This window comes from Mchenga conophoros, linkage group LG19, assembly GCF_057382185.1.
Source record: "Mchenga conophoros isolate Kocher_MC1m ecotype Shallow Benthic linkage group LG19, M_conophoros_male_GT1.1, whole genome shotgun sequence".
Lineage (NCBI taxonomy): Eukaryota > Metazoa > Chordata > Actinopteri > Cichliformes > Cichlidae > Mchenga > Mchenga conophoros.
Window position 1 is genome coordinate 10,656,862 of NC_140544.1, and position 11,853 is coordinate 10,668,714.

The 11,853-nt window shown below is 40.3% G+C and overlaps 1 protein-coding gene across 1 annotated transcript; it reads left to right on the forward strand.

Moving 5' to 3' along the window:
* The first annotated feature begins 275 nt into the window (after window positions 1-275).
* LOC146551781 (interferon-inducible GTPase 5-like) lies at window positions 276-9,404 on the forward strand. The gene is made up of 4 exons (XM_085257933.1): window positions 276-828; window positions 6,028-6,218; window positions 6,843-7,413; window positions 8,223-9,404. The coding sequence occupies exons 1-4, from the start codon at window positions 276-278 to the stop codon at window positions 8,843-8,845; spliced, it is 1,938 nt and encodes a 645-aa protein (XP_085114059.1). The 3' UTR covers window positions 8,846-9,404.
* The last annotated feature ends 2,449 nt before the right edge of the window (window positions 9,405-11,853 follow it).

Sequence of the window (11,853 nt, forward strand, 5' to 3'; positions counted from 1 at the left end):
TGAGAAAAAGTTATTTCACAATACATATCGTTATCGTTCTATCGCCCAGCTCTACTCCTCGGATATTATGGCAGTAGACCTGCAAGGAATTTTTAAGAACTTTAAATTTTCAGTGCCTTGAAATGTATTGAGACAATTTCAATACACTGAAATGGTCTTCATGAAATGGACATCATACAGTTTTGTATGTTAACTGAAAAAAAATAGCTATTATTATTTTTCCAGTTGTGTAATAACTTTCAACATCTCTCTTACTGCAGTTATCAAGGATCAGGATGGCTGTTCAAACTGACTGTAAATCAGTTACAAAAGAAATTAAAACTCTACAACTCCATGACAAACCATCAGCTGGTCAAATGGTGAAGGAGCCACTGGGGATGAATGGCATCACACTGAATATCGCCATCACAGGGGAAACTGGTTCTGGTAAATCCACCTTTGTTAATGCCTTCAGAGGGCTGTCCGATGATGAGGAGGGAGCTGCTCCTACTGGTGTTACAGAATGCACCATGAAGGTTAAAGAATACTTCCATCCAAACTATCCCAATGTTAAATTCTGGGATCTTCCTGGAGTTGGTACCCCAAATTTTCCATCTGACACGTACCTGGAACGTGTTGGATTTGAGAAGTTTGACTTCTTCATCATCATTGCGGCTGCTCGGTTCAAAGAGAATGATGTGAAACTCGCTCAGGAGATTCAGAGGATGAAGAAAAAGTTCTACTTTGTTCGCTCAAAGATTGATGACGATATACGAGCTGAGAAAAGAAAGAAGAGAGACTTCAGTGAAGAGAAGACTCTGACAAAAATCAGAGACGACTGCTTTCAAGGTGAGCGACCTCGTTCAGATGCAAAATAACACAGGTCTGAAAAAATAAATTTCAGCTGCATGAGATATTTTTGTTAAATATTATGTTTTTTATGGTGCTGAATCCAAAAATTATCTCCATGTCCCTCCATCACGTACAGTTTCTGTGGAATACATGAGGAGCTTACATTAAAAAAAAGCACAACAGCAATGAAAAAAATCAATGTTTTGTTACAATTAATTATGCATAATTGTTCTGAGATTCATTAACAAAATAAACCCATTGGGACATGATCATCTGAGTTCTTCATACCGCCAAACACAAGAACCCCCCTCCCCCTAATTTGTATTTGCATTTTAATTAATTAATTAATTAATGTATGAAATTAATGTATGAAATCATTATTAGATATGTTTTTTTGACTCAGGTATAGCATACCAGATTTTAGTTCATTTAATAAAAACTAAAAGCATTTTGCAAGAAAACCTGATAAGATGGTATTTTTTAAATATTTTTCCCAGTTTCAGTGAGTAAAATTCTATAAGAAACAACCAAAATTTCTCTTTAGTTTTTTGGTTGCAGACCTGTGTGATTTGTACCTGAGGTCAGTTTCTGGATTTAATGATGGTGTTAGTTTCAACTGGACAATAAAATAATTAAAATCTGCTTTGAGGAAGTTTTATTATACTGAACACTAACTGTGTGGCTGGAGGATGTACTGCTTCTCTACCTTGCAGTGTGATATCAAAATTTGTTTACATCACTCAACACAAGCAGAACTGCATTACTGCAGCAGAAGCACATCTCTGTAAAGTGACAGTTCTTATGATTTAAACAGGCAAATGTCCAGCATTCAAACTACAGGTGAACAATAGTCAAAGACAGATGTTTCCCCATTATGTTGATGTCAGTACACACCTACACAGCATGTCAACAAACCGTGAAAAAAAGCCACAGGATATTACAACATACATGAACGATTGCTGGTAAGGGTCTCTATATGTTAGTATTCACGAAGGGTGTGTTGTGACTTATCTTTACAATTACAGTGGTCCCTCGCTATAACACCGTTCACCTTTTGCAGCTTCGCTGTTTCATGGATTCTTTTAGTGCAATTTTGCGTGCTTTTTTTTTTTTTTTTTGCCTGTCCCGTTTGGCTCTTTTGCCATTAGAATTATTGTCTAAAGGCGAAGAAAGATGCCCAACGGATTTTCTTTACCAAATGGACCATCCCAGCCTTGCCGTAATGGTCCATTTGATTCACCGTTTATTGTTTATTTTATTTTCACTTACTGAATACGGGACAGACTTGACTGGGGGAAAGAAAGGGGAGAAAGAAAAACAGCGGAGAAGAGGGATGGGGATAAAGGGAAAAAAACAAAAACCAACAAAATAAGCAGACAAAAAATACATCTATCAATCACCTGGATCACCTGTTGAGAAAGAATAAAGAGAAAACAATCAAAGAAAAAGAGAGCAATACAATAAACAACATCATCGCGATGATCTATGTGAATATAACAGTAAATACTAAATATTAAACATTATTGTGCAGCACGTAAGATCGACAGTGCACAGTGTGCTTTGAGGTAGGAGCCAAAAAGGGTGTTGTTTGTGTGTGTGAGCACCCGTGTGTACACCTGTGAGTATGGACGCGCTTGTTTTTTAAAAGGTTCCTTCATGTAATGATCTGCTAGAGGGTGTGGGGGGGCCACTGCCCCGTCCTCCAGGGCATGAAGCAGGTATGGAGGAGATCAAAACTCCAGACATCCAGAGGCCCCCAGAACACAAGAGACCAAGGAAGACCAACAGAGGGGCAGCCGCGCCACTGTCCCAGTAAGAGCTGAGGAGAGTCCCAGATGAGGGGTCCCTCAGCAGCCGTGGAGCAGAAGCCAGGGGGGTTGCAGTGACGTGCCCGTGAGCTCCGCCAGCAGCCAGCTGTGCCTGAGTGACCGAGCCCCAGGCCGAGAGACCGGGGGCACCCCACCCCCGAAGTGGCCCGAGCGAGCCCCAGGCTCCAGGCCCTGACAAGCAGCCACCAGGAGTGAGCCGGTGTGTACCTGGACGCCCACAAAGAACCACCAATGCACTGATGTCTGAGGGCGTCTGCCACTGGCAGGGGAAGTGGTGGGGGAGATAGGCCTCCATACCTTGGAGGGCCTGAGATGTCCCCAGAGAGGTGGCGTCTGACACCCAACCTGACATATAGACACAGAAATACAGGCACACACAGACACAAACATCCATTCCCACCCTCATGCTCTCATATGCACTTACTCCACACTCAACCAACGTGGAGACAGACATAAAGAGACGCTGTACACACGATCACACTCCCCAAGCGTACTCTACGAACCGGGTGTAGGTACCCTTGCCCCTGGAGTGGGAAACTGCACCCAGACCCAGGTGGTGTTACCCTTTTCCCTGCGGGGGGGAGAAGCAGACCACCCCGACTCCGCAGCAGCAGGGAGGCCCCACATTCCAGACCCCAGTCGGACGGCCAACTCCTCCTCCCAGATCCCCGCCCCAACAGGCAACAGAGACCGAGGGTGTGTGAAGACTCCAAACCTCCCTCCGCCCACTCATATGTAGTGTTGATGCATGTGTGTTCTAAGGTGCATTTAAAACCCAGGAGGGCATGGAGCTACCTGCCAGAGAGCAGCAGGTAAGCGCATAGCCCCTCCTGATAGCCCTCAATGTCTACGTGTATTTAAAATTGAGAGGTGGGCAACGACGCCAGGGGTGAGGTTGTACACCCTGATGGTCATTTGGATGACATGTAGCGTGCCCACCCCCAAGATCCTATAAGTACAGGGAGTGCAGAATTGTGGTCTAATGACATCAACACCCTATATCAGGTGTGCATTATTATTAGGCAACGTCCTTTCCTTTGGCAAAATGGGTCAAAAGAAGGACTTGACAGGCTCAGAAAAGTCAAAAATAGTGAGATATCTTGCAGAGGGATGCAGCAGTCTCAAAACTGCAAAGCTTCTGAAGCGTGATCATCGAACAATCAAGCGTTTCATTCAAAATAGTCAACAGGGTCGCAAGAAGCGTGTGGAAAAACCAAGGCGCAAAATAACTGCCCATGAACTGAGAAAAGTCAAGCATGCAGCTGCCAAGATGCCACTTGCCACCAGTTTGGCCATATTTCAGAGCTGCAACATCACTGGAGTGCCCAAAAGCACAAGGTGTGCAATACTCAGAGACATGGCCAAGGTAAGAAAGGCTGAAAGACGACCACCACTGAACAAGACACACAAGCTGAAACGTCAAGACTGGGCCAAGAAACATCTCAAGACTGGTTTTTCTAAGGTTTTATGGACTGATGAAATGAGAGTGAGTCTTGATGGGCCAGATGGATGGGCCCGTGGCTGGATTGGTCAAGGGCAGAGAGCTCCAGTCCGACTCAGACGCCAGTAAGGTGGAGGTGGAGTACTGGTTTGGGCTGGTATCATCAAAGATGAGCTTGTGGGGCCTTTTCGGGTTGAGGATGGAGTCGAGCTCAACTCCCAGTCCTACTGCCAGTTTCTGGAAGACACCTTCTTCAAGCAGTGGTACAGGAAGAAGTCTGCATCCTTCAAGAAAAACATGATTTTCACGCAGGACAATGCTCCATCACACGTGTCCAAGTACTCCACAGCGTGGCTGGAAAGAAAGGGTATAAAAGAAGAAAAACTAATGACATGGCCACCTTGTTCACCTGATCTGAACCCCATTGAGAACCTGTGGTCCATCATCAAATGTGAACTTTACAAGGAGGGAAAACAGTACACCTCTCTGAACAGTGTCTGGGAGGCTGTGGTTGCTGCTGCACGCAATGTTGATGGTGAACAGATCAAAACACTGACAGAATCCATGGATGGCAGGCTTTTGAGTGTCCTTGCAAAGAAAGGTGGCTATATTGGTCGCTGATTTGTTTTTGTTTTGTTTTTGAATGTCAGAAATGTATATTTGTGAATGTGGAGATGTTATATTGGTTTCACTGGTAAAAATAAATAATTGAAATGGGTATATATTTGTTTTTTTGTTAAGTTGTCTAATAATTATGCACAGTAATAGTCACCTGCACACACAGATATCTCCCCCTAAAATAGCTAAAACTGAAAACAAACTAAAAACTACTTCCAAAAACATTCAGCTTTGATGTTAATGAGTTTTTTGGGTTCATTGAGAACATGGTTGTTGTTCAATAATAAAATTATTCCTCAAAAATACAACTTGCCTAATAATTCTGCACTCCCTGTATGTGTTATTTTTATTTTATTTATGAAGGTTTGAACTTTGAGAGTTTAAACAAGAGAGAAAAATGTGAAACTGTTCATGCCTGTCTGATAAAAGTGTATAAAGTGTGTAGTGACGGGTTTTACAGTCTTACACCATCTAAAATAATTGTAAAAAATAAAATAAAGTTGGCTACTTCGCAGATTTCACCTTTCGCTGGTTATTTTTAGAATATAACACCTGCGATAAACGAGGGATCACTGTATACAAATACTGAGAAATTTCAATCCTTTCTCACTTTTGCTCAGAGGCGCGAGGGAAAATATTGACAAGTCGATGAACATCATCTACAGTTATACTCGGTAAATGCCCAAGACATCTTGAGAAATGTAAATCGCCGCTTGATTTGTCGATTCGGTTGACTTTTTTGGAAAACCCGACCGTAAACAAGACAACAATATCACACTGGAAACAACGCGCCCTGCAGGAGTTTCCCCACCGGAAGTAGCACATGCTAAGGTGCACATAGTCTATTAAGGTTCTTCTTCACTGACGTCATCTTTGAGTTCATATATTACTGTTGTCAGACCCCCTCTATTCCCTCAGTCTCCTTCCCTTTTAAGGCCACTTCCAACCTCTTTGCTCTGATTGGCTGCCCCTCATTAACAGAATGTTGGAATGGGAGGTGGGTGGGGCTTCTGTGCTCACAGGCAGAGCTGCGGTGACCAAATATAACATTAGACGATGAATTAATGAAATAAGTTAAAAATATATATATATATATATATGACACCTGTTTGAAGGAAACAGAATGACTGAATTCAAACAGCATGTTGTGACAAAACAATAACCTGAAACTCACAGTGCTATTCCACAGGGTTGCAGGAAACTGAAGCTGAATCAACTGATAATTCTCTGTAACTAATAATAAGAACAGCTAGCATTTTATATTTTCTTTTTGTGATCGTCACAACATGTTTTCCTTCTGTGACACAGGAGTCAGAGGACTGGGCATCGAGTCTCCACAGGTGTTCCTGGTGTCCAGCTTTAAACTCGACCTGTATGACTTCTCTCTCTTACAAGAGACCTTAGAGAGAGAGCTCCCTGAACACAAGAGAAATGCTCTGCTGTTTGCTACACCCAGTGTCAACCTGGAGATCATCAGCAAGAAGAAAGAAGCTTTCAAGGTAAGATTGTATTGCTGCTGTGTTTAGGATCATTGTCCTGTTGATCAGTTAGCAGTACCTGGCTGCTGCTTACCTTAGTAAATCCTGAGGAAGGAGAACTGAGAAAATGTTTTTCTCATGACTGTAACTGTGGCCTGTGTGAAAACACACTGATCCGATCATTGGCTGCTGCTTTAAATCCCAACTGTGACAGGCATCATAGTTTTAGGTTTCCAACATTTCCTGTAACTTCACCCTGCATCTCAACTCAGACTGTTTTTACACACTGTGTGCTGGTCTGAGCTCGGATCATTTTCTTTCCAGCCTAACAAACATTTTGTTTTTTAACTTTTCAATTCAGAGATGAAAATGTCAACCAAAGATTTATTTTAAGCCCATTTCAATCCAATGAAAATATTTCAGTCCTCTGAGACAGAAAAAGACTAAATGTTAAGAAATTAATTATGATTCTCCATAATTTGGCTCCAGCTTGTATTTAAGATATTTTATTTTTGTTTGTGTAATTAATTAATTATTTAATTGTTGAATTTTAGGCCAGTTGTATGTATAATGTTAGATTGTGATAGTTACATTTCATGCCCCTCAAATCACAAAAGTAAATTTTGTCCTCTTTTGTTGTTTCAGACTTTAAGTACAAGCACAGACGACCAATTTGGATTTGCATTAGTTAAAGAAGAAATTGATGAAGCTGTGCTGAAGAATGACCAACCAGCAGCTGCTGCAAAGATCAAACAGTTAATGATGAAGGAGAACAACATCAAACTAAATATCGCCATCACAGGAGAATCTGGGGCAGGTAAATCCACCTTTATTAATGCCCTCAGAGGGATGTCCGATGATGATGAGGGAGCTGCTCCCACTGGTGTTACAGAAACCACCATGGAGGTCACACCGTACCCCCATCCAAACTATCCAAATGTTACTTTATGGGATCTTCCTGGAATCGGCACCACCAGGTTTCCAGCTGATAAGTACCTCAAGCTTGTTGGATTTGAGAAGTTTGACTTCTTCATCATCATCTCAGACACTCGCTTCAGAGAAAATGACGTGAAACTGGCTCAGGAGATTCAGAAGATGAAGAAAAAGTTCTACTTTGTTCGATCAAAGATTGACAACAATATGCGAGCTGAGGGAAGAAAGAAAGACTTCAATAAAGACGAGGCTCTGACAAAAATCAGAGAATACTGCATTAAAGGTGAGTGTTCAGTGATCATTTATCTCAGTGTGAGATTAATTTCTGGATGTGTTCTTTAAAAATGTTCACTTTGTGGCTGTGTGTGAATGGAATAACCTTTATTTTCTGTTGTTTGCATCATCGCATACTCAGAAAAATTACAAATTACTTTGATTATCAGTGATCACTGAGAGAAGCTGTATGAACTTTATTTGATGTTTCAAGTGTATAAAGTTATTTAGATCTGTCCTCCTGCAGCCGCTGGAGAGGTCAGGCTTTTATTTGGCAGTTGAACTTTATAACACTGATCACTCATTAAACTGCTACTGCCTCTTTCAGTCTGATACCAAAATTTAGGATGAGAACAGATTTTTAATTTATTTGTTCATTTTTGACTGACAAGATAAAATGATCAATCCAATCAAATTCATTTATTGGGTCAACAATGTATAAACATATAATCAGTTTTATCTCCAGTTTTTGTCTCCATCAACAAACATTACACTTTAGTTGTTTGATGTTTCTTGAAGAACAGCTGCCTGCTGCTGTTAATCTCTAACTCAGTGTTTGTTTGGTATTGTTCAGACTCTCTGGGCTGCAGTTTCTCTTCATATTAATCTTACATAAAAAAAACACTCTAATCATTCCCATGACAAACAGCAGCAGATAGGATCCAAGATTATTCTAAACTATACACAACTAAACTATAATCCTTTATAACTCTGTAGAGTCAGAAGAGTCAATGAATCCCCTGAATAGAAAAGCCTAGTTTTAGATCATTTATTATTTCATACTTAATCTTCACACTGTGTGTTTCTTCTGTGACGCAGGTCTTCAGACACAAGGCATCGAGTCTCCACAGGTCTTCCTGGTGTCCAGCTTTGAGCTACACCTGTACAACTTCTCTCTCTTACATGAGACCTTAGACAGAGACCTTCCTGCACACAAGAGAGATGCTCTGCTGTGTGCCATGCCCAACTTCAACCCAGAGATCATCAGGAAGAAGAAACAAGCTCTGAGGTCCAAAGTAAAATACTGGGCTTCTTTGTCTGCAGCTGGAGCAGCTGTTCCAGTTCCTGGTCTTTCTATTGCTGTTGATGCTGCTTTGCTGGTTGGTGTTGTCACACATTATGTTCATGCATTTGGTCTCGATGTCCCATCTCTGAAGAGACTTTCTGTCAGAACAGGTGTGCCATACGCTGTTCTGTGTGATGTCATCATTTCACCACTGGCTGCAGCAAAAATAACTAAAGAGCTCCTCCTGAAGGTGATAGCCCAACTTGGGTCCGTAGCTGCATTAATTGTAGCAGAGGAAGTGTCCAAATGGATTCCATTTATTGGAATTCTAGTATCAGCGGGTCTCTCTTTCACCACAACTTACAAAATTCTGAAATTGATCCTTGATAAGCTCGCTGAAGATGCTCAGAGGGTGTTTGAAAGAGCTTTAGGCTGAACACATCAGTGTGAATTTGAAAGTAAAAGATGAATGAAACTTAAAAAAGTTCAAATGAAATTAGTTTAAATCATTAAATATAAATATACTGAAACCAAATCATGTTGCAGCTGCACATTTGAGCCATTATCCTACTGTAGCTGATAAATGTGTCAGAGGCCTCAGCAGGTCTCATTTCTTCTCATCACATCAATACAGGAACAAATGTGATGTTATTATTCAGATATAAACTGCGTAGAAGAGCTACTGAAGTTTTTTTAATCCTTTGTCTGATTTGGTGATGTCATCACTGTTTACAGATCAGGTGATGTGATAGTTACTCCTGAAACATCATCGTCTGAATTTCCTCTGTTTGATTTACTTTGTGATGAAACTCTTTTATTGTCATATCGTCGCTTACAGCTTAATAAATACTTTTAATGCAGAGTATTTGAACAGAAACTGCTCTGTGGTGTTTTTGTCCTGTTGACTGTAGATTGTGATGAGAGTTCACTGCCCTCCAGTGGCCGCAGTGAGGAACTACCACACAAATAATACTGCTATGAATCCAAATGTTATTCCTGCTTTTATAAATAAATTGTTCTTGATAAACATTTTTACCATTTATGTCTCTATTGAAGAAGTGTTTTAAATTAAACATATTTTAACAAAGAGAGTTCTTCAGCTCTCTCAGCATTGGTGAGTTGGACACAGTGTTAGCTCTGAACAGTCTTTGAGCAAATTAGTGAAAATTCATGAATCTGCAGTCTGTCACAACTTTGTTTTTTTTAATGTTTCTAATTTCTCATTCTTTGGTTTACATAAAAATATGAAACAATATCACTGAGATCTAAAACATTTGGACCTCAGACTGTCCTGTTCCAGGATAATAATTGCTGAGTTTATTCTGTTATTTGATATTTTTGATATTTAATTATTAGTTTTAGTCTTTTTAAGAAGACACTAAAAGAATCTGACGATGCTTTGTGTTCACTTTAAAAATGAGATGATTTCACTTTTTCTTAATCACTTTGGCTCATTTCTCACAGCAGAAAAATAATTCTCACCACTCTTCCTGCACTTCTCCAAACAGTTTTTCATAACACAGTCACCTTCGCAAAAGACACTCCAACAATCTAAACCATTTTCAGGTTTGGCTAAACTGCAATAAAATCTGAAGTCTTTACAGTTTTCACCATCTTAATATCAAAAATGTTCTTTTACATTCTTTATACAGAGTGTATTTAGTTACTTTGTTACCTGCCGGACCAGTGGTTGGCCACCTGGACTGTTTTGCCACCTTTCTGACATAGAAAGGTGGTTCATCCTCTAAAACCCTCCAATATTGTTGAATTACAACACTACACAGTGCTGTAAAAGACTGATTTCCAGCAAACAGGGCTGGACTGGGACAAAAACATCGGCCCGGGCATTATGACTAGAGACTGGCCCACCAGGTATTATAGGACAAACCATAAAGCCTTAGAATGAAAACAAACGCTGTTGTCACAGTGATGTACGCTGTCTTGTTGGTATATATGTATTTCTTAAACCTACACCATCCTCCCTATTCTGGTATTCTAAACAGTACTTGGCCAAAACCCAAAGACGGCTTGGTCGAGTTAACCTCCTGAACTATCTACAACACATGGTGGAAACCTGAAATTAAGACAGAGAAGACTAGAGGTGAGACATGATCATTACTGAATATTAAAAATAATAAATGACAGATTTAGATATATTTTCATAAACCATTCATTTGGCACATCAATGAACAGCATGACAGGGCAATTTTTTTTCTAACATGGCAACCTTTAAAAAGTGAAAGGAAATAGAAATACAGGTGAGAAAGAATAAAACTTAATTGACTTTTTGATGGCATTTTACACACAGTACTAGTACAGTATCTAGAAAATGTGGGAAATACTGGCATCATATACAGTACTTCTGAAGAAATTGTGATGGGACCCTGAAAAAAAATTACTACGTACAATAATGGATTTCTATACATTTTACATCAGATAAAAACTTTGGCTGTAAGATCCAGATAGTTATTTATTAAAGCTAGACATTTCAAATGCGAATAAGAAAATAAAGTATTTCTTTGTGCCCCCCTCTCCCTGTTAATGCCCTACCTGGCCCCCTGGCAAAACTTTGCTAGTTCCGCCCCTGCACATTTAAAATCAAATCAAATCAAATCACTTTTATTGTCACATCACATGTGCAGGTACATTGGTACAGCACATGCGAGTGAAATTCTTGTGTGCGAGCTTCACAAGCAACAGAGTTGTGCAAAATACAATAACATAAACAGGCAAAATATACGAATGGCTAAATCTGAAACTAATAAATATATGTACAATATATAATAGTATATGCAAAAAAAATTTTCTGGATGTGTATACTAAATGTTACCATTTACCAGCTGTCAGCTACTTAGAAAAGGATCCTGGTGTTCTCTAGCAAATCGAGACTATCTCTCCTAGGGATGGGTATCGAAACCCGGTTCTTGTTGAGAACCGGTTCCCACTGTTTCAATTCCTTGGAATTGTTTGCCATTTTTGCAAACGATTCCCTTATCGATTCCAGTTGCCCCGAATGATGTCACCACGTTGCATCATTTACCTGGCAGGAAACATGGCGGCTCAAACGCTCAAAAGTTTGGTTATACTTTATGAGAACGGATGACAACAGGGCAACTTGCAATACTTGCAAAGTAGATATTTCATCTAAGGGAGGAAACACTACGAATATGCAAAAGCATTTGCTCACAAAACACACGATGACCTTATATGAATGTCGTGTTTTTAATTCCGCTCCGGACCCGTGAATCTCAACCCAGCAGCAGCGGCGGTAACGTTTGCACGTCCTCTCCCGTTAATGCGGCAGGTAAATAATCAACTAACAGTGCATATTATGTTAGCGCGATCTGCCTTATTACAAAACCTGCCATTACTGTGCATTTAGATAACCATGATGAGAGAGACAGAGTCTGGCTGGCTCAGATGCTGGCAGTTCTCGCTGCAGTC

Excerpts from the sequence above, each read along its gene's own strand:
- LOC146551781 (XM_085257933.1), top strand. The coding sequence starts at position 276 with ATGGCTGTTCAAACTGACTGTAAATCAGTTACAAAAGAAATTAAAACT. Across the intron at positions 6,219-6,842 it reads AGAAGAAAGAAGCTTTCAAG|ACTTTAAGTACAAGCACAGA; the intron begins GTAAGATTGTAT and ends TTGTTGTTTCAG. Across the intron at positions 7,414-8,222 it reads CAGAGAATACTGCATTAAAG|GTCTTCAGACACAAGGCATC; the intron begins GTGAGTGTTCAG and ends TCTGTGACGCAG.